This window comes from Epinephelus lanceolatus, chromosome 23 (genome assembly GCF_041903045.1).
Source record: "Epinephelus lanceolatus isolate andai-2023 chromosome 23, ASM4190304v1, whole genome shotgun sequence".
Lineage (NCBI taxonomy): Eukaryota > Metazoa > Chordata > Actinopteri > Perciformes > Serranidae > Epinephelus > Epinephelus lanceolatus.
Genome location: NC_135756.1, coordinates 2,859,320 through 2,886,699, shown reverse-complemented (window position 1 = coordinate 2,886,699; position 27,380 = coordinate 2,859,320). Strand labels below are relative to the sequence as shown.

At 38.4% G+C, this 27,380-nt stretch overlaps 1 protein-coding gene across 3 annotated transcripts; it reads right to left on the bottom strand.

Moving 5' to 3' along the window:
• Positions 1-1,753: 1,753 nt before the first annotated feature.
• On the bottom strand, positions 1,754-25,413 carry myrfl (myelin regulatory factor like). 3 transcript variants are annotated; one of them, XM_033614485.2, is made up of 24 exons: positions 25,175-25,413; positions 21,625-21,772; positions 19,090-19,183; positions 18,617-18,678; positions 17,307-17,784; positions 16,987-17,196; positions 16,665-16,860; positions 16,017-16,093; positions 14,925-15,035; positions 14,748-14,841; positions 14,419-14,619; positions 13,893-14,001; positions 13,696-13,805; positions 12,639-12,784; positions 11,465-11,626; positions 11,300-11,371; positions 10,011-10,057; positions 9,567-9,728; positions 9,319-9,366; positions 7,643-7,727; positions 7,413-7,487; positions 6,447-6,558; positions 3,831-3,902; positions 1,754-3,279 (listed from the first exon to the last, which is right to left on the bottom strand). In XM_033614485.2, the coding sequence occupies exons 2-24, from the start codon at positions 21,695-21,697 to the stop codon at positions 3,187-3,189; spliced, it is 2,889 nt and encodes a 962-aa protein (XP_033470376.2). In that variant the 5' UTR covers positions 21,698-21,772; positions 25,175-25,413; the 3' UTR covers positions 1,754-3,186. The 3 variants fall into 3 exon arrangements, with proteins under 3 accessions (XP_033470376.2, XP_078021462.1, XP_078021460.1); XM_078165336.1 differs by having other exon boundaries at positions 21,625-21,769; XM_078165334.1 differs by having other exon boundaries at positions 21,625-21,781; positions 25,176-25,413.
• Positions 25,414-27,380: the final 1,967 nt, after the last annotated feature.

Genomic DNA, 27,380 nt, shown 5'->3' with positions numbered 1-27,380 from the left:
TGGATGTGTTTAATCAAGTACAGTTTGATAACTATTTAACTTTTAATGATATACAGACATGTTTAGGAGTGAACTTTATGATGAGTATAGCAAATGTAACATGAACTAATGGCATCTGTGTTTGTGATGGATAAATAGGGAAATGAAAGGATCGGTGGAAATTACCGAGACTGCTGAGTAGGCACAGACGGCTGGAGAAAATGGGAAGTACCTGAGTTAAAATAGACGGTTTGATTAACAGATTAGTAAAGCTCAGTGAAACATTGGCTCATGACCAGGGCCGCTGGGGGGTAGGACCTAATGTGCTGAACTTTAAGAAATGGACACCAAGTTTCAGTCACTTAGCACTTGTTTGTCATAGTACATGTCTACATGCCATCTGTGACTCTCCTCATGCTAGCTTCATGCTTTCCGATGATCTAATGTAGGATATCCATTTAGGGGCAGTAAAGGAGGAGACTTGATGAAGGATGACCATGTAGGGATGAGAAAAAGGTATAAAAACTCAAGATTTTAGAGAAGTGCAGCTTCTGCATAATTAAAATAAAGCAACTCATCTGCAGTTAAAGTAGAAGTTTTCTGATTTCAACTGATTTAAGGGTTTCTTGCACTCCACCCCCATTTTGTAGCAAAAACAACTAAAATAACATACCCAAATTAAAATGACTGTAGCTTCTGAACCGCTCTGACTACATGCATGCATGAGGTCTTGCCAGAAAGAAAACTCCCTGAAGTTTCTTGTGAAAGTGTCAGAAACACTCTAGGTGATACAGAGACAGAGTAATGGGCCTCTGAAATCAGTAAAAAGTTGAAGATTTTGCCTAAAATAAAATAAAAAATGTGTTTCAGGATGAATAACTGTCTGTGGCTTCATCTGAGCAGGTAAATGACACTGTGGGGCTGTAGGCACACTATCAATGAACACTTGTTTCAAATTTGAAGAAGACTGCTCAAAGTATGACCATTCTACAGTGTTTTTACCATGAAAAGATCCAGGCGGAGCTCCAAATGACAAGTCGGTCACTCTGTTTCAAAACAGTACTGTCAGTGATCAAACAACACTCAGCCAGCTTCAAACATTGTACCTTATTGAAATCAGGTGTGATTATGATAGCTGATGTTGTTTATGACACAGAAACACCATAAAATATCACCAAATAAAGCCGTATGAAAGGTGAAAGTTATGATCCCACTTTCTAGACGGTATATCTCAGCCAAAAATAGTGGTAGGAGTGAGACTCTTACCTTTTATAAAACAGCTAAGTCCCTACTCAATAAGATCGCGAGTAATCCTTTATCTTTTCCCGTCAAAAAACGGCATGACATGACTTGTCACCACTCATCACAATTTTGGACTTTGTGTGTTTAGGCTGCTCTGGTGCGAAATATATAATAAATAAAAGAAAAACAATGTTATCTTTGAAAAGTCGAGAGCTTCCTGAATCCAGCAATACCAAACATTTGATGACATAGTGCGCCTAGCGGAGTTAGAGAGGTTAAATAATCACGTAGCCTCTTCTCAGTGGTGTAAAATTACAGATTGTATGCAGGTGTGCAAGTCAGGTCCATAGACGAAGCCTCTTATTGGTTGGGTTAGACTCAAAAATTAACATTTCCCGAGCAGCAAAGGAAGAAGACAGTTAATAGCTGGATGAATCACCTTTGCACCAGTGTATTAATAAGAAACTTGCACTGTAGGTGAACAGACAGGCTAATCTCATCCACTTTATAGGAGTACCAGGGAAACAGTTTCTTGAGTTTTGCATTGCTTTTAATTTTATTTCCTCTTAGTATGTTTACGAAACAAACAACTAGGCAAATCCCTGTATATGAAAACCCTGCTTACTAATACACACCATTCTGATTCTGATGACACTGTGGGGACCTCTGACATCTGACACCATTGTGGAGACTCATCTGCATTATGGGGACTGAAGAGTCTTTCGTAACACGTTTTGAATGTTTAATTTGGGGTTCAGACCTCAGGGTTAAGGTTAGAATTAGGTTTACATTAAGGTCAGGGTTCCAGGCTGGGGGATAAACTTTGTCAATGAAAGTCCCCGTAAGGTCAACTGGACCCTCTGGTCCTCACACTGCAAAAATGTAAAATGTCAACACAGATGCAATGAAATTTTTAAACATATCTTATTATTTTTTTATTTCGCATAAAGCAAAGAGTTCCGGATTCAGTCACGTTCAGTTCAGCTCATAGAAAAGATTCACATCGACAGTTTTACACTCAGAAGTAACTTAATCAATATTTCTTTTAATAAGTAACTTTAGATCTTGTTTGTTTTAATATTCTGCTCTTTAATAACTGCTTTTTCTTGAGTCTTAGATAAAAGTATGTTTTTTCTATTTCCCAATTTAGAAGAAAGTCTTCTCTGGGTTTTGTTCTTTGAGACTAGAACTGAAGTACCAGCAACAAAATTTCTCAGATCAAACTTCAGGCTTTATTTTCAGAATTCTTGCTCAGGAATTTGGGATTTACACTGGTTTACTGGTGTAATCCATCAGAATGAGATCAGTACTTTCCAAGAAATAAACTTCACGATAATGACTAAAAACCAAAACAGAAAACTACTCATTTTTCAAACTTACTCAGTTTAAGTCTAGACATTTTAAAGCATCGCCTGCCTGTGACCCCTTGTGACAAGCAGACAGCAATATTTTCTTTTCATTTTCACAGGCCTAAAAACGTTTCCAGCATTTCATGAGAAAAAAAGTCAATATTAAGACATGATATTTAAGATACAATATTTAAGAAAAGCTAGAAAACACAGAAAGCAGACATGTTTTTTCTTATAACAATGATCATCCCGCCCCTCCCCCCAACACACTTATCTTGCGACACATTTTGAGTCCTGACCCCCGGGTTCAGAATCACTTTCTTACAAAGCAGGTAAGACATAAGAAGAAAAGGCAGTAAACAGAAGAACATAATGGGAGATATAGTATATATATATAGTGTGTCTGATCTGAGAAACCTTTTTTTCCAATCACACAGAACAATCTATCCACAAAAGTGACTAATGTCACAATAAAAAAACAACAACACAAAAGCAGAATTGGTGAAATTCTGTTTCAGTTTTTCTGATTGTCACCTTTGTGTTAAAAAAAGCAAATATTTAACATATTTGCATTTAATAGTTTAATGTTTTTTTAATTTTATCTTTAATTGTTTGTCTATGTGTGTGTGCAGCGTCTGTAGAAATGGAAGTAGTAGTCAGTGAAGCGCGCCCCCGCGTAGTAATAGTCAGTACTGCAGTCTGCTTGACCCTGAGGAGAAAGACATGTAGAAACTTTTATTATATTACTTACATTAATAAAGTAAATACAACACAATAAAGGCTGTTGTGTGCCTGTAGGTATATTCAGTAATGTTACCAAAAGTAAATATAAAAGTAAAAAAGTAGATTTGTTTCCAACTGCAATAAAACTGTGATAGCTCATCCTCACTAACTAATAACATGATGATAAATACAATTTACAGCCTGTTTTATATGTTTTAATGTCAATAAATCCAATTTAAAGACCAGAACCAACAATGTGTTAGTCCATCTCAATAATTTATGTTTTCCTGTCTGTTCATTCGTTCTGACTGAAGATGTAAATCTTTGAAAACACAAATATATGTAGTTTTATGTTTCAAAAAACTCAGTAATTTCCTCAAATAACTGGTCACTATAGTTCCTAGCCAGCAAACAGTAGGAATTGGAGGAAGTGTTGGATTAATCCGCATTTGGTGCTCTAGTAAATATTTTCTTGCAGTAAGACAGATAATAATTAGAAAATAATAGAAACAAGGTGAAAAGAAATCAGTTTCTTACAGCCACTGTGGAGCGAAAGTGATATGAGCTGTGATAAAGACGAGCGACATGAAGAGGCCACTCATGTTCTCCCTGCAGAAACACACAGAGACCAAGCCACAAATTCAGCTTTACAGTTATTCACAAAAAAAAAACCCAGTATGTCACAGCATGTTTGTTTGAAGAATGTTACATGATAATGATTATTTTATTTTAAATTATAATTGTTTTGAGTAATCATTTGGTGCTGGAAAAAAAGGGTAAAAAAAATGATTGTGACATTTTCTTAAAGTGAAATGGCTTGTTCTGTCCAACCAATATTCCACACCTGAAAAATATTCAGTTCACTATCTCATAAAAGAAAAAATAACAAATTCCCACATTTCAGGGTATATAAATGGGGGAATATTTGGTATTTATACTAAATAAACCACTTAATGCATTATCAGAAAAGTTGCCGATTATTTTTCGGTTGATTGATAATTTATTCATCAACTACTAATTATAGTTCTAGTATATACAGTAGCTTTAACTTTGCAAATACAGTAAATCTGATCAAAGTTAAATAGAAAACTAAATTAAAAAATGCCTCAAAATTGTGAGATACTTGTACTTGAGTATTTCCATTTTATTCTACTTTAAACTGTCACTACATCTCAGAGGTAAATATTGTACTTTTAACTCTACTACATTTATTTAACAACTTTAACTAACAATTACTTTGCAGATTCAGATCACTAATACAAAAATATAAGAAACAATAGATTAGAATATCTAGCAGTATATAAAGAAATTAAATATAATTCCACTTTCACCAGCTGCAGCATTAAAGTGATGCGTATGCATAATGCATCATTAATTATAATCAAATAATATATATACATTATTCTATTTACATAATGAGTACTTTTACTTGTGGTACTTTATACTTTTATAACTTTTACTTTTTGAATACAGCACTTTTATTTCAGAGCATTTTTCCACTGCTGCTTTTACTTTAATTAAAGGATCAGAGTACTTCCTCCTCCTCTGCTATGTTTTGTGCTGTAACAGTTGTGTGAGTTTGTGATTGGTGTCCATGTCCTGGATTAGTGTGAGCGCAGCTGTGATTAGCATGTTGTCCTCTTGATGTGAGGGAAACCCTGCCAGACATCCATTATTCATCAGAGTTTCCCCACACGTCCTAAATTATTAACTGTAATGGAAACTGAGTTGGTGGACTGGAACCTCACTGACCCCAAAACTGACACACATACACACAGGTGATCCCAGTATGTGCATGTGTGGTTTTCCATCATCCATCATGCACTGATGCCCTGTTAACCTCTTTGAATTCACAGCTCCATAAAAGAAGAAATGGGATATTATATCCTTTTTTTAATTATTATTGTTACAGAGAGCAATATACCTTCAGTCATTTATAAAACACACAGAAGTCTGTACTGAAACATTGGTTTGATGGATGTACTTTAATCCATCTGTGAGGATAGATCATATGTTTTGCTGAGTGTTGTTTAAATAAAATATTTTTATCATTCTGAGTCACCATTTTCAGTAAGAGTACCAAAAGAAAACACCTTTTAAAATAATTTCAATTCGAATATTAGTGCTTTTTGTTTTGTTTTGTTTTGTTTTTACACGGTCCTTATTTTATTCATTTAACTACAGAAGCTTTCCTAATGCATCATTGTTTGTCTGAAACTTTCCAAATATAAACTTAAGGTTGAAAAGATTATATACTACATATATCTTGTACAAACTTCCAGAAAACTCAGTTCTTTAAAATCATGGCTCTCTTTGCCCCAGCATTATATTGAATTTGGGCAGTGGTGGAAAAGGATTGTATATCTTTTATTTAAGTTGTAATACCACTGTATAAAAACACTCTAATTACTAATCAAAAGTAAAAGTCCTGCATTCAGGATTTAATTCAAGAGTAAAGCTAATTTTATTGACATAATATACTATTGTGCAGTTTGAAGAAGTATAAAGTAGCAGAACATGGACATTTAAAACTCAAATAAAGTACAGGTACAATAAATGTACTTGGTTACATTTCACCACTGAACTTGGGACTACTTACTAACACTTTGTACTGCACTGTTATTTTATTTTACTGTTTAATCTGACAATTTGTATTTTATTTGAATGTTCCATTTTACTTTGATTTAATCCTTTTAACTTCTGTATATGTGTATGGGTCCTTTTATGTATTCTTTTTAATGTTGCCTTGAGTTTATTTCATATCCTCTCTTGTGTAAAGCACTCTGAATTGCCTTGTTGTTGAGAGGTGGTATACAAATTGCCTAAAAACAAACACCTGTACAAAAACTTGCACTGAATTAAACACAGAATAAAACTAACAAACTCATTTGAGTGAGATTAGAGAATTAAATCATTCCTAAGAATATTATATGTTCCTGTTTAACACTTCTTGCTACAAACAAAAATCAGTATAACTACTTAGAAATTCTTCCATGTGTTAATATTTTGCTTTCTACGACCTCATAATGGACAAGAAAGAGCAACTACAAGTAGAGCACAGTAACATTTTACATTAAATGGTGTATATTATAAATAAAGCTCAGAATGTAATCAATCAGTTGATCAACAGGTGATGTCAGTCATCATATTTACCTGTGTGTTTGATGGGTATCTGCTTCCAGTGACAGTGTCTATATCCAGCATAGCAGAGCAGGCCGTTGACTCATCAAGGCTGCACAGATGAACCACCAGCACCTCTGTGGAGCTACACAGAAATAAAAAATAAATAAAAAGATATGAAAACATGTTTTATTTACTGTCAACAACTGAGATGAATCCACTTATCAAACCAAAAGCCTATTCTAAATGCTAACATTCTAAGGGTAGCATAAGCTAGCTAGTGTGCTAATCAGCAATGTAAGCAACCTCACAGGTTATGCAACGGGATATTAGCTGTTACTGCGTCCCACTTCTAAAACTTTAAATTATATGGTAATGTTGTTTACAATAAATTATATATTTTTTTGGATTTTAATAAGAAATGTAAAACATGTGTGGATGTTGACCTTATCCAAGTTATACATTTTGAATTCTACCAACTCAAAATAACCAAACGTTAAATATTTTTTTAATTTAATACTTTTAGTTTGGTGTCTAAATGCCTGCAGCTAGCTAACAAGTCAGCAGGCTAGCTAACACAGTGATGCTAATGGTTACATTTAACATTTAATCATTAGCATCAATGAGCTGTTGTGCTAATTAGCTTTGTTAGCAACCACACAGGTCATGTGAGCAGATATTAGCTAATTAGGCTATTGTAATTCTAACCATAATATGCCAAATATACGCATTTGAAATTTTTAGTTTGAATAATTTGTATTTTACTAGCAAAGAACATTTTAAAAGTGTGAGTTGACTGGATGACGATTCATTAAACAATTCTCTGTATCTTTACTTTATTAGCTTTTTTCCAATATTTTTCCAAAACCTCCTACTGATCATACTCATTCATTACAGATCCAAAACACAGTTATAATTTGTATGTGCAACATTTAATTGTTGTCGTGTCTAAATGTTTTCATGGAGGTGTTTTGATTTTTACGGTCCGTCAGTACTTACTTCATGACCAGGGTGACTCTCATGTTGTCTGGGACAAACTGGCTGATGGGAACTCTGAAGGTGTATCTACCTGGCCTGAAGGAAACAGTGAGATCAAACAGTCAAATTCACAAACACTACTACTACATACACCCTAACTGTATCTATTGTGATAAATAAATAAAGGAGAGGCTTTAATTGATTATTCCGTGATTATGGTGTATTTTTCCTTTCTGTCTTTCATCACTCACCCACATTCGTCTCTTAGACAGTATTTGCTGTCGATCACCTGCTGGTTCTCTTTGATCATTAAAGACTGTAAGGTCGTGTTTGTCCCTGAGAGAGAGAGAATTATAAAAAATATATCACACAGATATTTCATCAAATTCAGCTCAGTCTCTGTCCTCACTCTAACATAACATATCTTCAGTAGTCAGAGATGGGCAAAAATACATCAAAATGTATTTTGATACAAAACAAATGTATCAAAATAAAATACAAAATACTGGTGCCAGAAAATGTATCAAAATAAAATACATGTATTTTCTATTTTCAAATACAGAAAATATTTTTTTTCTTTCTCTTTTTAGCAGCGACCCGCAGCTCTGTAGGTCACTCTGCACTCTTAACCCAAATTAATTGACTTTACTCGCAAATCGCGTGGAAACCCGTTGCCTTATACCACTTTACTTTTTACATTAGCTAAAACTAAATAAGTCAAGTTGTATTAACATAGAACCTTTAGTTTTTACACAAGCTAAAACTAAAGACGCCATGTTGTGTTAACATATAACCTTAATTTTATGCAGTAGGCTTGATGAGTACATATTAGTAGTGTCTACTCAGAATCATTAGAAAAAACTATCTAATATGACTAGTTATCGCAACTCATCATTTATTACAAATAATTTCTTCTAATTAAATTAGCTTTTGATTTTTAAGATTGAATAAAAAATTGTTTTAGTTAAATTGTATGGAAATGAAGAAATTAAACAATACATTTAAATGTTCCAATACATTTTATTTAAAAAAAAAAAAAAAAGCGTAACATCAGCTTCAACTTGAGTCGGTCTGTCCACAAAGCTTTTCGTGAATAACTCAAAAAGTCCTTGACTAAAATTGCTCAAAATTTACATGCTGCAATTAAAGACCACAAGTAACTATGCCAGAAAGAACAACCATGATTCGTCCATTAATGTCGTGATAGTAGCAAATTTGGTCGCAGCTTTTGCAAATTTGTGCTTGTTTTCTCACAATTTGGCGTAGGCTACCCTATAATATTATTTATTGATTCAGATTTAGATTCAGACAACTTTATTGATCCCACGTGAGGCAATTCATTTGTATACTCATCCCAAGCATCAACCACAACAACATACAATTTCCGTTGTTATGCACAGTCCAGTAAAACAGACCACTAGGTCATTGAAGGGCACATTGAATGGCCCAGGTTTAAAAAACATATAGATAAAAATATTGAAAAAAAAAAGTAAAAAATATTGTTATGTCCAATATTATAAGATGTGTAGCCTATTATTTTTGTTTTTCGTCATTCATGGAGAAAGTATTTTGAGTATTTTAAATACAAAATTACTCCACTCAAAAGTATTTTGTTACAAATTACATTTGTTTTTTATCGGCCTCAAATACAAATTACAAAATACTCAAATGTAATTGGAATACGTATTTTAAATACAAGTAATAGAAATACTGCCCATCCCTGACTGTAGTACAGTATTCTATCAGGCTAGCTTTTTGTTATGTATTAAAGTTTTGGATGCGTCCTCATACAGAATTAAGTAAAATCCAACCTTACTCTCCTAAGTCTACATCCATTCAGCTGAACCACCTGTAAAAGAGTCACTGTGCGTCTGTTTATGTGTTTATGAGGCTGTTTGGGTTAAACATGTAAAAAGTGAACACTCACAGTCTTTGGCATTTTTCAGCTTCTGGTAAAGTTTTTCTCTTCTTTCCTCTGCAGATCAAAAACACACCAACCATTACAGCAGAAGTCAGTGTTAGTACTGCAGGTAATGTCATTCATCACGTACTTCAAACATGAATACACTGTATTTGGTGTGTGGTCTACATACATCTGTTTATCTATTGCTTTCTTTCATTATTTTGAGTTCCTGTTTGGATTCATATTGTGTGTAGACAGTGAGCTGTTATTACCTGCAATATCAGAATTTTCCTCTGCAGGTGATTCAGTGGAGGTGATATTAGAGTCAGTGCTGCCCCCTGCTGGTGGAGTGCAGCAGTACACCTGTTCACAGTACAGCAGGTCGCAGAAGTCCATGTCTGGTGGCCAAGGGCCGGGAGGAGAGGACGGTTGGACTGGTAGAGAAAAGTGAGGGTTACCATGTTAACCTTTTATTTATTGATTATTTTCAGTCAGCACTGCTGCTGATACACCAAAGGATCATGTGGAAAAATAAAATACTACTTTCTGTCAAGATCAATATTTGCAGGGTGAAAACAAGCTAGCAGGAGTCAGTGATTATGTTTACATGCTCACTCGATATTTAATATTACTTTAGACTCTGGATTATCCATGTTAACAGGACACTGAATAATAATTATTCGGAGGTGAACGTAAACACAGTCAGTGTATGTTACCTGTGCTGCTCCAGGCTGTGGTCTGCGGAGGAACCACGCTGCCGTTACTAACAGACAAGAACAACATTCAGCACAAACATGACCACACCATAAAGGTTGCAGGCAAAGTTTGAGACAATAATTACGAAGCTAACAAATATTTTGGCAACAGGATACAACATTAAAATATCAGAATGCAGAAATGGTTTATCATTGTTTTCCAATGTGGTTGCTTTGAAACTACAAGGGTGTTACAGGTGGTTGCAGTGCAGGAATACTAATGGTAGGATGTTACTTCAAGGGGACTTTAAGGCCATGTTTAGACGACAACGATTTCTCCAAAAACGGAGAAGTCTGTCCTTTGCGTTTTAGAAAACTTCTGCGTTTATATGACGATGTTATTGAAATGATCTCTGTTCACAAGGAGCCGCAAAATCAAGTAAGGTAAAGCTGCAGTACCGGAGGTTGCAGGGTTTTTTTTTGCTATACCCAAATACTACTTTCTTATTAAATAGTTATAATCAGTGTTGGGCAGTAACGTGTAATTGCATATTGCAAGTTTACATGACGGAGACGGTGCTGTTTCCAAAAAATTGCACTCTGGAACCCGTTTTCAAAACGTTGCATTTTCAGGCACCCAAAACGCTGCTGTCATGTAAACGATCGTCCAAAACGTAACTATAGTTTACTGTTTTCAGTTGAAATCGTTGTCGTATAAACAGGACCTAAGCGACTGTTAAGGTGTTATTTGGGGGTAGTTAGGCAATTCTAAAGGCTGGGTGTTACTAGGTGGGTACTGGGTGGTTACTAGGCTGTCACTAGGTCATTGTTAGGTAGTCATCAGGTGACTGTTAAGGGAGTGTATGGTAAGTTGAGTGTTTCTCTGAGGCTACAAAGGGAATTTCAATAGTCCAATGTCACTGCTTGCAAAAGCATTAGTAATGATAGGGTGATACTAGGTGGTTGCTAGATGACTATTACAAAAGAAATACCAATGGTCTGGTGATAATAGGTGATGGCCATGTGACTATCGATGGCTACCAGAATGTTACCAGGTAGTTGGTATTATTAGGTATCTTTATGACATTGTGTATGTTTGCTAACAAGTTACCCTGAGGTCACAAAAGGAATATTAATGGAGGGTTCCTGGGTTGGTCCAGTGGTAGTAGTTCTAAAGTGTTGTTGCTATTACACTTTTTATGGTTGTAAGGGTATCACATTGTTTCCCTACATGCTATTGGGTGATTGAGGCTTTAATAAGTAAATAAAAATGGTGTTTCTTAATACAATAAAAAGACCTGGTTGTTTACCTGATGCCGGGAAAGATATTATAGTCGTCCTCCCTCAAATTCAGTAGGTAGAGAGCAGTGATAGAGATGACGCTGCACATACAAACACACAAGTTAATATTTATCTTTCTCAATTTAACATATTATGTCTCGGTAGTAAAATCAGAAAGCGACAGCATGCCTCACCAGAAAGCCATGGTGGCCAGCAGGGTGAAGATGCTGGCCTGGAAGACTTTATGCTGCAGACAGCTGCTGTACTTCTGACTCCAGCCTTCCTTCTGAACCTTCCCAGTCTTACATGTGTCAGGACCCTGTGTCATCGACACACTGCTGGCTTTCCTGGGTATCCTGTTGGAGATTACACAAGAAGTCCAGTTTGAACTTGAAATCAGTGGATATTTTTTGTTTACCATCTGTTACAAACGTGCATCACTTTCACAGTTTAAAAACATTCTTACACATCAACACAGCTCGTCACATAACGCTTACAAAAGTCAAACAGTCCAGTTTTATAAGGAGCTTCAACCAATAATTAAACCAATCACTGTCTGTGGCCTTGAGCGCAGATCAGCTGTGTTTTGTAAAGGCATGAACCTGCTGTCCTTCAACCTGCCTCGATTAGTCATTGACTGCATTTCCCACAATACTTTTCAACATGAAACAGACAAAGGGCAAAACCACAGCACAGCAGTTTGTGACACTTCACTTCATAATTTCTTTTTGCTGCAGTGAGTCATTTGATGTCTTTTAACTTTGCAGCTCTTCATTCATTCACACACAAACACTCAGCAGTCCTCAGAGACTCAGTCGTCCTTGAACTGTGATTTGCATTGATGTGCTGATAACATGCTAATACCGCTCTTATGTAACACACACACACACACTTCATTAGTACTTTTCCACGATGTTGTATAGTGCCTAAGTGTCCTAAGTTTGCAGTTGCAAGTTTGCAAGCTTGATTGGTTTGTTCTGTATATGAGGGCTTAAATTATAAAGCTAACGAATCCCTTTCAGCAGCAAAAAACTTGTGCAGAACAGTTTTTTCCATTTATTGTATTTTTCATAATTTTTTAAAGCAAGAAAATTGTGTCTGAAGATTTATTGAGAATTACAAAGAATTACACTGGACGAAAGAAATGTTGAACTGTAGATGGTCGATGTTGTAACTAGAGGAGCATTTGGTGAGCACACACCTCCAACAAGGCCAAATGTCCTCTCTCTAAATGTTAAGGAAAGTAATAAATATCTGGATCTGCTTCAAGATGTAATGGGTTCCTCTTGGCCCATGCTACACTCTTCCACCGAGTTTTATGAAAACTGGGCAGGTAGTTTTTCTGATTGGATGAATGGATGAATGTACCCAGTGGAGCGCAGGCTGCCGGTCAGACTCTTCAGCTTGGCCAGTCGGCGACTCCAGACCTCCAGCTCTTTGATTCGAGTGTCCAGGTTGTCGGTGAGCTTCGACAGCTGCTGCACCGCCCCAACGTTCTCCATGAAGATCTGCTCCTGGAGGAGGTGGAGGTGGAGGAGGAGGAGGGACAACAACATCAGATCTCAAATGTTTGGTCGTGTGCTTCTGGCTAGGACTCACAGGAGCTGTAGGTATTCAATCCTAACAAATAAACCTTTGTCTTTAGTAGAGAGAGAAAGCAGCAAAATATTGTGATTTTCAATATAAAAGAAATCATTCAAATGATTAATCAATGAAATGATTTTGGTTGATCATCAGACAATCAATGGGCAACATTTCTGATAATCAGTTGAACTGTTTCAGTCATTTATGGAGCAAAAACTGCCAAACATCTGCTGCTTCCAGCTTTGAAAGATTTTCTGATTTTTTTAAGTTCTGGACTGTTGGTGCAACAAAGAAAGATATTTGAAGACAAAAAAAGATAAAAAAGAACAAACAAAAATGAAAACCAGGGGTGTTGATTGTTCTTTTTGTGAAAGGACACATGAAGCAGGAGGTTTGGGGGATCATCCCACAAGAAATTTTGTGCATCAAACACTTAATTTCTTGAATTGTGGTCAATTCTTCTGCATCAATTTATGGTGGAAATGTCACAGTACTTCCCATTTCAACCATGCATAGTTGCTTCATCTTCTTTCCATTTTATGGCAGATGCAACTGTTGCTTTTGAGGTTGCATATTGCCACCAACTACTTTACCAAAGGTGTTGTTGCGTCTACCAGTTGTGCTCTCACAGTTAGTCAAAAATAAAAGTCCTCTGCTAATTTCATGTTTTAACTGAGGGGGACAGATAAATGTGCTTTAGTTCTGAACAGATATGAAAGCATCCTATCTGACAAAAAACCTGTTGGTTAAAGTTAAATCTTCAACATAACAACAACATTAACCGATAAAGATAAACATAACAACGTCTGGAGTCAGGAAGAAAAGAAGAAGAGGAGATTACTTTGTCCACCATGAGGAAGTTTTCAATTGTCTCTCCGTCAGAACAGGTAACGTCTCCGACCTCCATCACGGCTGATGGCAGCAGCTCCTTCACCTCCTGAGCTATTATACCTGAAACACCACGTGATCATGTGATTATGATGCATTCACTGACCTGCAGATAAATTACAGTTAGTCTGTTTTATAATACCGTCATACCTGTCTGGTGGGTGTGGTCTATTCCCATGACGGAGGCAAACTCTGGTTTATAATCAAACTCAACTAATCTCATCTGAGTGATTCTCTTCAGCTGCTGCTCAGAGTCAACCTGACAAACAAACATTTAAATACACAGTCAGGAAACTACATTTGGAATATTTTTGTACTACCACTAGGGGGCAGCAAAGTGTTCGATGTTCGTGACTAACAAATAACCAAACTGGTTGTCATTTAGCGACCTGTTGCTGTTTTTCCTGCCAGGATAGCACCACGAAAAGTTCCTGTTCTTTACCAAGACTTAGCTGTGTTCAGTTAGTTACAAGTTATCAAACAATCAGTAGAAGAAAAGCATCACATTTACTTTATGTTCAGGAAATTAGTCAGTGGAGGTGTTGAGTGCTGCAAAGCGAAGGTTGGCAGCAACAGTTCTTGCTAAATTAGTCTAAGGTCATATTTCATAAAAATGCAGTTATCCACTTTGATGTTTATTTCATTTAAGTATTTAAGTAATATGTTGCCGTCGTACCTCCTGGATGTTCTCTTTGGCACGGTCGTCTGATGGCTGCATGACGGCGCCCATCACCTTGGCGTTACCACAGACCACTAACGCCTCATCAGGGGAGTCGGTGTTGATGCCCACTCGTCCCTGACAGACCACGGCGTCCTGCATTGCCCCACGCTGCCACAGGGCGTCCCCGTCCGTCTCAAACTGACCAGGGTTAGAGGCCTGCGGAGGGAGATGATGCTGCATGTGAGACTGATGACTGATTTACAAACAGGGCAGAGATATTTGTTACTGCGGTTCACACGTATTGCCTTATTGATTCACGTTTATTGATTAAAGTCGGTTGTTACCCTGACGATGATTCTCTCCGACACCAGAGCTGTGAGGAGGAACGTCTCGTCTCCTCCCACTGCAGCGTACAGACCAACCACCATCTGAAAATATCTACAGACAAACACACCGTTAGCATGTAGCCCTGACTGTTCATTCATTCATTCATTCATTCATTCATAACCTCACTCACACACCTCTGGTCAGGGTTGGGTTTGCCTTTCTTCCTCATGTTGTTGGATGTCGTCTCGCTGAAGTGCAGTCGTCCGAGCGTTACCTTGGTGATTTTGCCGCTGGGCAGACTGACCCTGAAGGATCAGAGGTTATTGTTTGTAAAATATTTAATTACATTTTTGTCCTATTACATTTTTTTTAATGTATAACGTAGAAAATACTGAAAAGAAAAGTTACAGGTGAACCACATCAAATTCCTGTGATGACTGTGATGGTGTCAGAAAGCAACACCGAAAGCAGCGAGAATACGCTCATCACTGCCCCCTGTGGCCACTGAGGTAAAAACACACAGCAACCCCTGACAGCTATTGTTGCTATTATCCAATCATAAGTGGGCAAAACAGGTCTGCGGTGAAATAGTCAGTGGCAGCCATGATAAGAACTCTAAGTGCTAAGGAAAGGAGCCTCAATGCTTCATGTCTTATCTTCTTTAGCCAAGGATACCCTGGACCATTCTTGACCAAGGGAAGGAATATAATGCCATCCCACAATTTCTTGCAGCAGCAACATTTACAGTGACACAGGTCAATAACATCATCATCATTATGTGACCTTGTGTAAGCAAAGTTGGACTTTCTTAGCACGGTGGTTGTCTTTTCCTAAGTCCTTATGAATTCTTCATCACATCTTTCCTTGACCTCTTGATGTTTTCCATTGAGGTCAAGGAAAAATGGTTACGAATAGACATACAATGTTTTTTCTCTTCTACTACAGCCCAGTCAAGTTTTGAATTTCTCCATATGCTGCTTCTTTATTTCTGTGTTTTCTACATGGATATCTAACTGGTGAGGATGAAGCCTTACCTTTGACATGTGGCTATAGCCTCAGTTTTCAGCTAACTCATGGAGGTACCATTAGCTTAATCACCTACAGCTGAAGCTCAAAAGTTGTTATTTTGATTTCAGACTAGAAACGTGATGTTATATGCAACTCCAAACCTGTGTCCCACAGAGTTTATGGGCCAGTCCCAAACAGTATCAAACACGTGTATATTTGAGCTAGCAGCTGGTGCAACTGGCCATGATGGGTGAAGGGATGCTTTGTACATTATCTACCTGACAGGGTGGAAGGGCTTCTTGCTGCGGTCAGGCTGAGACTGCTCAATCGTCACCTGGTGGCTCGGAGACTCCAGCTGTGAAGAGAAAGGTACCACACAGAGGAATTTACTGAGCGACCCCTACTGGTTGGGTTTTCCACAACTTTCATTGGCATTTCAGATTCTCTGGCAACCAAAGTGGCTCAACGTACATGAGAACAAACTGCAAAGAGAAAATCAATTTTATCAAGATACTGTGTCCTGTATCGTTCAAGCTACCAGCATCCCAGAATCTGGTGTGCTTTGTTGACACTAGAGTTCACTTTGACACCCCAATGAGTTCAGGACTTTTGAGAATCTTGTTGCTCAGCAAGTAGCTGTTGTGCTAACTGCTGCTAGGTTAGCAACTCCAGTGTTTATGCTAAGAAAGACTAAACATATCCTGGACCAAACTCTGTTCTGACCCTGTTCTGATTTTCAATGATTCTGCATTTTGGGAATTGTACCATTTTTCAATCGAAGTTTGTGATGCCCATTTATGTCTTCCATCTTAGCTTGAAGGCTAACTTGATTATGAGTTTAGCATAGTTTACCTTTATCCAGCAATGTCAATTATAATTGTTTGGTCACACAGTGTGGACAGAAGTTATGGAAGTCTTGTACGAACCTTGATCCCAAACACTTTTATCAGGAAGTGGTCGACCTGCTGCGGCCCACTTAACGTTCTGACGTATTGTGGCTCTGCGGCCACGCCGATATGAACGGTGACCTGGAAGTGGTTCTTCTTCTGGCAGACGAAGGCTTCGTCAGCTGCAGAGTAGTTGAAGCCTTTATCTGTGTCGACGTGGTAGGCAGGAGGAGACCTGGAAATGTAGGGTCAGGTGTAAGGATGGTGCTGTCAGTTAGTCCGTCCAATTCTTTGGTCTGGAGCAAAGTATCTCAACAAGTACTCGTCAGAATTAAAATTAAAACACTGGTTTCATACTCACATTGTCTGGTAGCTGCTGTCGTACAAAGTGCTCCAATGTTCTGGTCTGTACTGCTCCCAAGTCAGCAGCTGGTAGGATCCCAAACCACCTACACCATTTCCTACACTGCCGCCTTGAGTTGCGTCACTTTCATTGCAGGAAGCCTTGATTCCTGTTGATGGCTCCTCAGACTCAGACTCAGATCTCCTCCTCTTTTTACTCTCTGAGGAGCTGAAGCAGGAGGAGACAGACAGATTTCAGACTGATAATTGGCCATAATCTGTTGACCTCAGAAGTTCATTCTGATTTCACAACACTGACAGGGCTGAAGCTCTACTTACCAGACGTGTAGTGTGGAGGCGGAGCCCAGCTGACAGGTTGAAGGGGGCGTGGATACATGTGGGACCACACCTGGAACAGTGCAGGGTGTGGCGTAGCTGTTTGAGGGGGGCACTGGTGGGGAAGGAGGTGTGGGAGGGGTGTAAGCCTGCAAGCAGCTCTCTGGACTCAGGTAGTGTGTGTGTTCAGGTAGATGGTGCGTGTGCTGGTGCAGGGGGGCAGGTGGAGCGGACACCTGGTGAGTTTGTTGGTGCAGGGGGGCAGGTGGAGGGGGTGGGGCAGGTGAGGTCCCAGACTTGATGTAAGTGTTTGTGAGGCCCAAACTGTGGAGCTGTTCATGGGTCAGCAGCTCATTGTGGGCGGGGATGGGACCTCGATTCTTAAAGCGACAGGACGATGAGGGGGCAGGCCGCTGTGTTGACTGGAACACTTCCTGGGTGTTCTGCTGGTTGGACCAATAGGGCGCTTCATAGTGGAAGTCTGCCAATCAGAGAATAACATTATATTACCAAACAGTTTCACTGGATTAGCTCATTTTCAGTAAACCTTAATATGTGAATCTGAGCTGCTGAAAAATTGTAAACCAGCTTGAGCTACTTTGACTGGCTAGCCATGCTACTGGTTAGCTCGCCAGCCACACCAGCTTGCCTCTTGAGTACTTTGTTGCAGTACTTCCTATTGGTGTACTACATTTGGGAACTGGGAAATTTCAACTGGTCAGATTTCCAACTCAGAAAGTCAGAAGAACCTCACCAACCTCAACCTAAAAATCCAAGATGGCTGCTGCGTTTTTGTTACGGTTTTAGGCAAATCTTAAGAGTTTCTTGAGAAAAACAAAATAACCATGTAAGCTACAAATGTACTTTAAATACTGTAAATGAAATAATACAATAAAAAACAACCATTTTTGTAGTTGCTGAGTATTTTATGGTCCTTTTTTAAAAAAATTTTAGCGCCATCTACAGTCCATTAGGTATTACTGCCACAGGATTAGAGTAACGTCACTTGAGTGCCAAAATCTTAATGACTGAAGTTTTTCAACTTCCAAGAAAAGAAAATCTAATTAGATTTAATTAAAATTAAAAATTAAATTTAATTAGAACTCTTGCTGCAGTCAATGTAGTTGTTATGTCAATGTTTGTACTTGAATAATGTTCCTCTACTGCCACCTAGTGGTTAGACCAGGTTACTTCCTGTTATGGAGACGTAAATAAAGGAACCTCACTGTGTTGAGAAACGGCCGCACGAGTCGGATACTTTCTAAAGAGCTACAGCTCATAGTTATAGCGCAACAGTAGTCGTTGAACACTACCTGGTATCTGTGGAGGTGAACAGGCCTCCGAGCTCGAGTCAGGAGGAGACTCAGGGAGCATGCTGGGAAAACAAACAAACACACAAAAAAACATATCACACATTTTGGGTTTTTAATCAAATATGTTCTATATTGTTTTAATGTGATCTCTTCTTTCTGCAGACAGCTTTCTGTATTTACAATCTTCACTCAACTGATAACCAACTAGGTCAATGCTGTTTGTGTGTGTGTTGTACAACAGTGTGTTTTCAGGAATGACAAAGTGGGTTTCCCCTGAGACCATCATCACTACTTCTACTACCTCCTCTAAAAGTGTTTTTTCCTTAATTCATATTTTACATTTTGTTACATACTATTTTCCATTTTCAATATTGTTAACAACTTAAAAGTTCAATACTTATTTTACTAAGGAGGAAAACAGTATAAATGTAGAAAGTCAGATGTTAAAATCAGGAATCGTGTGTGAATCTTACAAGCTGTTGGGGTCCATGTCATTGCTGAGGTACTGCTCCAGGATGCTCGTGTCTACTGCACCAGAACTGTCCAACACACCACTCACATCCTGACCTGCACACACACACACACACACACGATTATCGACTGTTCTTGACTTAACAACCAGAGGAAGATAAGCTAATAGATAGCATACTATACGTGGCCTGTTAACCTGCTTTGTATTTTTAGAGTCAGAAGAAGAGTTTGTACGACTTTGGATGTTATAAATGCATTAACTATTATAAAGTAGATAATAATAATATTTTGGATCAATTGTAGTGTAAGAGTGTGTTTTTTTATTCATTTTTTCCAGGCGCAATCCTTTTTTCAAAGAAATGCTACTCAAGAGTTTCTAGAGACTTCCAAGGACCCCTGGATCCTTATTAAGAACCACTAAAACCTCCTCCAAAACCCCTTGAAACTTTCCCTCAGTGAACATGAATGTTCTCAAAGACCGCCAGAAACACACACAACTTAAAAATTCTTATAAACCCAAAGAATCCCCTTAAGATAAACTTTATCTTCTGCGAGGATTCCTGGAACCTGGTACCTCAACACAAGGATCACTATTGCTGACTCCATGACACCTTGAGGACAACTTTAATCTCCTTAACCTTCTTAAGGACCGGTAGAAACTTCACTAAAATTACTTGAATCTCTGTAAGGACCACTTGAACCTCTTCAAGGAACAGTGGAACCTCCTTTTCCCATGATCAGGAGAACGACCTTAAGGACCTATTGAACATCCTCAAAGGTTCCTGGAATGTCGTTTTCAAGGATGACTAGAGTCACTCAAAACTCCTTAAGGAGGACCACTTAAACTTTCTCAATGACCCCTGGAACCTCCTCCTCGACAACCAATACAACCACTTAAAGAACCACTGGATCCTTCTCTCAGACCCATCGTGCCTCCTCAGTAATCTTTATAAACAGATATCTGCATCTATATGCCGAGTCTGTAGGCAGCGGTACAAGATTTTGGTATCAGAAGTGTTTCGGTTTCTGTTTGTAGTCCGAGTAGTATTGACCAATCACATTTGAGCAGCAGGCAAATAGTCTGTGTAGAGAGGAGGAACGCATTGGCCGAAATGCAATCTCAGAACACATCGACTATCATCTGACAACAATTTAGCTTTTTATTAGCTTTTTTTTTTTTTTGGATGTATCTGCACTCTTACCCAGATATCTGTTTATAGAAATTAGCCAAAATGACCGGTTCACAGCAAATGCTGGCTACACTGGAACCCCTGAATTATTGGCCGATGCCCCCTGAGGCTAATTGTTGTAAAACTGATGGATGATGGGCTTCGGGTCTGCTTCCTCAGTGACCTCAAGAATTGCTTTAAGGATAACTTGAACCTTCTTAACTACCCCTGGACCCTTGAAGAACTTAAAAAAACATTGAATCTCCTCAAGAGCAGCTAGAACTTAAATCAAGGAGCCCTGGAACCTTATTAAAGACCACTTTAACCTTAGAGAGGAATACTGGGAACAACTCAGAGATGACAAGGATATCCCAAAGATAACTTGAATGTCCTCAAGGACTTTTAGAACTTACTCATGGACCCCTGGACTGTCCTGTTCAAGGAGCAATAGAAACTTCCAAAGGGATCCCCACCAAGTTTCACAAGAATGATCTCCTACTTCCCTACCCCCCAAAGATCAATGTAGTTGCCTCTACAACCCGTGGAACCACTTCAAGGACAACTTGAATCTCCTTAAGAACCCCTCAATCTTTCCCACAGACCAGTAGAACCTCTACAAGGACTGTTTGAACCCTTTCTACCACTTGTCCACCAAATTAGCTCTGGTTCTTGAACTGGTTCTGTTCGGGATTCTTGGTGCTACCTAATGAACCAGCCCACGTTTCCATCAGTTTTAATCAGTCCCATTTTAATCAAAGATGCGTCCTCAACAGAGGATGTTGCACAGTGCACAACAGATATAAACAGTAGTAGAAGGATGGCGGATTGCATTGAGTACCTGCAAAAAAGCATGGGCCAAATATTAACAAGATCACTGCCCACTCTCTTCTTTCAATAATTCGTAACTTGACGTCTCGATTGTTGCCTTCTCGATCATCTCTTTCCAACCTGTAGAATTTGACAGGCCAACTGATGTCGTCACAGTTCGCACCTGAGGTCAATGAAAATCTGATAATTTGGTTCCAAATAAATGGCTGAACGGCTCAAAATTTGGTGCAGGAACCAGAACAGAACCCGTTCCAGTGAACCAGTGAAAAAAACCTTCGACTCATTGATCCCTGAACTGCCCTCTTCAAGGACCAGCAGAACTTTCTCCAGCAGCTCCTCAGGTCCATAAGAGCCACCTGTGCCTGAAGGACCACTTAAATATCCTCAAAGGCCCTTGGAAAAATACCAAGAACCATCTGAACCACCTAAAGGCAACATGAATCCCCCTGTGACTCTTGGACCCTCCTCAGGAACCAAAGAACTTCACATCAGAGCATATAATGGTGGACACAATGAGACCGATGGGAGGTGACAACTCACCACTGAAGAACTGCTGCAGCGCCTCGTTCTCCCCCAGCACCTGGAGCGGCAGCCGTCCTGCTCTGGGATCCATGCTGACCAGCAGGGGGCGCTGCAGCCGGGGAGTGAGGAGGTATCAGGAGGGCCCCTGCTGGAGCTGCTGCTGCTGCTGGAGGGCGGAGGACAGACACTGAACGAATTAATATATGTTCATAACATTAAAGAGCATTTTGAAATATCTAAACATAGAACGATTAATTCTGAACAACAAAACAGAAGAGTCAACGGTGTCCTACAGCCAGTGGTGCAAAGTAACTAAATATTTTTACTCAAATATTGTACTTAAGTGCCATTTTGAGGTTTTTAAAGCTTCAGTTACTTTTCAAACTAAGATTTTACATTTAAAAAGTTAAGCTATGATCCACTCATTAAATACAATTTGTTAAAGATTAAACCAGTTTGTCCTTCCTGTAATGTCTCAGCACAACTTTGTTCCTCTCCCACTAATCATCTCACGACCCCTCAGATTTATGTTGTGACCCTTTGGAGGGGCCCGACCCCTCATGTTGGAAACCACTGGACTAAACTACCAAACCTGACGTCGACCTGTGGATTCACTCAGCAGAATTAATAATAAAAAATATAATGATAAATTTTAATTCACGAAAAATTTGGTTATGTACTTTTACTTGTAATGGATTACTTAAACATCACAGTACTGGTTCTTTTACGTCAGTAAAGGATCTGAGTGCTTCCTCATTTATGAGATTGCCGGGGTCATGAAGGACGAGTTTATGATGATGAAATAATAATCACGTCTGATACTGATGAAGAGTTCAAGGTTAAAACATGGGACACAAAGAAACCTCTCAGACACACACAGACATATAATTCATTCTTAATTTTCTAATAGCTTCCAAACAGATCTGTGATGTGTCAATAACTGCAGGGAAACTGAGAGTTTAATTTGTGCAAAAATACATTTAAACAAAAAATAAGAATTAAGTTCCCAAAATGTATATTTACAGAAGTTAAAAATAATTTCCTGTTTTAGAAAATAAAGTTTAGCTGTTTTTAAGAAAATTCCTTTAAAAAGCAGCTGCCACCTAAAGACTCAACTATGTGACCATATTATTATTTTTATATATGTGTATATTCTCTGTGATGAGCACCAAAGTCATTTCCAGTAAACTTTCAGGAGTGTTTTAATGAAATAGCAGGATCCCAGTACAGTATTTAATATGAGTAACATAAAATTAGTGTTAAATCTTAGTCTGGAGGTCAAAGGTCAAACCAACAGAGCCTTATTTTACTTTATTATCTGGAGGGAATCTCAGAGTTTCCATAAACATCATATCAGTCTGAATTTTGGAGGAAAGGTGATTAAAGAAATGCGCAGATAATTTCCAATTTTTCCATTTGATGGTAATGTGAAGCAGCGGCTTTAAAAAACATCGTGTAGTTTCAGTGAACATCTGATAAAGAAAGGTTTCTAGGTTTCTATGACTTTAAAGCTACTTATCAGAAATTTTAAGGGGGAAATTAAGTTTATGAAGCTGGAGGCTGACTGAATAAAACGTCATTTAATTCTCATTATGAGCAATTTATTTATTTTTCCAATAAAGAAAGACACAATACCTGGTGGAGGCATAACCTCCGACTCGGTTTTAAGATTTTTTTCAAATATAGGTTCCTTGTACTTTAATTTCCCCTTAAATTTCCAGCTTAGTAGCTTTAATCTTCTTTTAATAAGTTTATTAGTGTAACCCTAGTGAAGAATTAACTGGATTTAAATCATGTTATAATTCTGATGCATCGTTTTATGTAGGATGAACAACTTTGAAAATAAAATGGATTTTAGAAAGTAGAAAAATAGAGGTTCAGTTTGCATTAATACAACAGCATGAAACAAGTGAAAGTGATGTTTGTGTGAAATCAAGAAGCTGCAGGTTTTACAACAAATTAATTAAACATGATGAAAAGCATGAACATAAGTGTTACACAAGCGTGATGCTTTGTCCATGTAAACAGACTTCTTCAGGAGGCAACAGGAGCTCCATCAAATATGCCATGGCCTTTTTTCTTTAAACATTATCTCCAAACTCAGTTTCATCTGGATCATCACATTTATATTTTCACATCTGGTTCTCTATCGTCTGATAATCCGATAATGCGTTCAGAACATTTACAGATCTCAGCTGAACGTCCCTCGACAGTTTTTCTGTACATTAATTTTATTTCTTACATTTAATTTCCAGTTTAGTTTTCTATCCTGGTTTTTGGTTTTATTTACATTTATTGTTTGTTTGGGGTTTAAAGCACTGTACAGTTGTATGAAGAAAAGCACAAAACTAAAAACGTTTCTTATTGCTGTTAAAGGAATTTTAAGGTTTTGTTATTAACATTAACTCATGTAGTTAATGGTGCACATAAAACCATCAGTATTCTTCAGTATTCATTTGGAGATTAGTACCTCGGGAGAGTTTAAAACATCTTGCACAAATAAAAACAAAATATTGAGGATGTTTTCTAAGTTTATTCCAACATGATTTGATTTTACCTCATTAAATTTGACGCCTTTTAGGCTCTATAAAAATACATTAATTATGAATGTGGCATTAGATTAAGGAAAGTATTGTGTATAAAAATGATGATAATGACAGATACATGTTGTCACTCTACCTTTATTTTGTCACCACCTGGTTAAATCTCCATATGGATACATCACAGATCATTCATCTTTTCACCAGTCTACACAGTATATATTTTATATTCTATCTTATTTTATTCTGAAGGCTTCATTTGCATTACTTTCCTAAATTATGTTTTTGTGTGTCCAAGCCAGGGGATATCAGTCAAACTGGTGCTGGTTGTATTAATAAGATATTTTTAATTATTATTTTTTTCATTGTGCAGTCAAAAGAATATCAGTCAAGCAGCTGGTTTATTCATTGTAAGAATAGCTCTCACCTGTTTTTGCAAATGAGCTCTGTTTTATTTCTGTATATGACAAATAAAGATCTTTGGAAACTTGTTTTTAAGCATCTTTTTAAATTTTACCAAATATATGTAATGTATTAAATTAGTAGAACATTTTCTGATTTAAATTAAATAATATTTGATCAAAGAAGAAATGTTTAAAAAGATTTCATGCTCCAGTCTTGAATCCCGGCCCGGTGTGTTCCTGCAGTTGTTGCCTCATTGTCCTTTAAAATGTTTATTGTCTCGTAAAATCTAAAGCTCAAGGAGGAGCATCATGTCCCAGAGAAGGTGCACTCACTGTAATCACTGCAGTTCTGGATTATATATTATTTTTGTTTTGCCAAGTCTTATTTTAAAGCTGCACGTAAAAGTCGACAAAGTTGGATTTTTTATCTAAATGTAGCCGTTCTGATCCAGATGTTCTGACGTCTGTCTTTCTAACTGACCTGAAAACACCTGAGCCACAACATGGAGGATGAAATTAACTCTTTGTTTCTGTGTCTAATGATCTGATTTCTGGTGTTAAACAGACGCAGCAGCTCAGAGCTGCTCGACACAAACAGCAGCAGACATATTTGTTCAAACACACCTGTCGGCCTCTCCAAGATGGCCTCCAGTCTGTCGATGATCTCAGAGTTTATCCAAGCTGCTCGTCCTCTGTGGTCAGAGTCAGATATTAGATCACAGAGGTCCTCCACACGTGTCAGCTCTTCTTCTGTGGTTTGATTTAAGAGAAATATTTCCTTTTAGACATGAATTCTTCTTGTTGTTTGTGGCGTCTGCGGATTGTCTCTTTCTGCCTGAACTTTGAGCTTTGAACAGGAAGGAGGTAAAAGACATTCACACACCTGACGCAGGCGTACAGCACACCAGTGTGTGTGTGTGTGTGTGTGTTAGAGATATGAAGTCATAAACCATCTTACAGAAGCACACACACAGACCTGTTTGTCTCACTACACTTGTGAGGACCCTGAGGACTGGCATTCATTCATTTCCGAGCCTCTCACCTTCAAACCTGAACAAAAAAAGTTCAGCAATTAAAATATGCCGAGTCAGATGTTCACATTGATGCCACTCTCATGTCTGTACAATAATAAGAAGAGCTAGCGGCCTGTTAGCTTAGCTTAGCATAACGAGCGACACAGTCATGTCTCCAGCAGTGTGTGACAGGTTTAAGGGCTGATTTACGAGCACACACTCACTGATCATCATTTGAAAAGCTCAGCGTCTCTCTATTTATGCTCTCAACAAATAACTAATGTGAGACAACTAGGATCTGTCCCCAGGTTCATTGTAAACTCTGACTGGCGGTCTGCTTGCTCTGCTGCCATTCAGCGGCTAACAAGCGGTGCTAGCTGCTAACGGGCACCACTGCAACTAACAAACTCCACAAATCCATTCAGCAGCTCCACCATCCACAGTCAGACACACACAGCGGATTATTTACTGCTGAATTACAGCTCACAACTCGCACCAACGTGTTACCGGCCAGCCCTTCGCCTTAGGACAGTGGAGGACGAGAGAGTACGGACGTGAATGCACGGTGAGAGTGGTGCTGTTCATGCTGCGGCAGGTTACAGTCTGTTTTTGCAGCGTGGTTTCTGTGGGAAGGCCCTGCGTTTTTGTTGTGTTGTGTTTCCTGCCAGGGAAAAGAAATAAATGTGTTTCTGCGCATACGCCAGTACTGCCTCCTCATTTCTTCGGGTGGAGTTGGTCCGAACTCCTGGAGCTAGTTGCCAGCAACAAGCCAAGTGGTAAATATTATCTACGGGGAACCAGTGTCTCCCTACGACGGTTCAGAGCGACAGACTGGAGAAGGCAACAAACTGAAACATCCTGGTGCAGACTATTTACTGGAGTTTACCAGCCTGTTGCTCATGCGGCATTTGAAGTTAATTACAAGCACGGCTGTTCTTTCTGTGTCACATAGTCCACCACTAACATTTTCATCACGTCACATCTCCTCAACGAAAATGAAAAGTTTAGTTTTATTTTTTATCATCAAGACATATTTTCATTTCTTCATCGTCTCGTTTATGTCGTTGGCGACAATTTTTCTTCATAGTTTTCGACAATGAAATTAACACTATATTCCAGAGAAGGTCCATCTCTGGTAGAATTCAGTGTGGCTCAGCCCATGTCAGCATGGTTTGACTCGGCGCCGCCAAAAGAAGAATGGAAAAAGGGTAATGTTGATAACCACTGATGAGGACCTGTTCCCTATGTAGATATAAATAACTAATTTAAGGTAATGAAAACACAATGGTTTTTATTTTCAGGTGTTTCTACACTAAAGGAAACATATTTATTATATTATTTTCCATTCCTGTTAATAGAGGCCCTTAAGTCCTACACACTGAACCTTAAAGAGAACTGGGGTCTGATTGTTGTGAAGAAACATCTTCACCAACTTGACAACACATGAAGCATTTAGAAAACAATAATGTGACGACACAGTGGTTTTGGAAAATCTGACTTATTTTAACAGTGTGACGACATCATTCAGATGTTATAGCTAAAATGATCAAAAGGCCGACTGATATCTGCAATAATATCTCAATCATATCATAACAATCTGACTGTCCAACACCAACAGTGACAGATCGCCAACTTCTACAACTTCATAATTCACAAACCTTGGGTCCATCCCAAGTCTCTTATTTTTATAGTGCTACTGCTAGCTCCTCGCTTGAACCGGAAGTTGTTGGAGGTCCGCCATCTTCTAGGCCGTCCCAAGTCTCTTATTTGTGCAGCGAGGAGCTAGCGTTAGGAGCTAGCAGCAAGCTTTAAGCAGC

Bases quoted from the DNA above. Each gene is read 5' to 3' on its own strand.
- myrfl (XM_033614485.2), bottom strand. From the start codon at position 21,697: ATGGATCCCAGAGCAGGACGGCTGCCGCTCCAGGTGCTGGGGGAGAAC. The intron at 14,620-14,747 runs GTAACAACCGAC...CTCCCTCCGCAG, and splicing joins CGGAGAGAATCATCGTCAGG to GCCTCTAACCCTGGTCAGTT. The intron at 3,280-3,830 runs GTAAGAAACTGA...CTTTCTCCTCAG, and splicing joins ACTTTCGCTCCACAGTGGCT to GGTCAAGCAGACTGCAGTAC.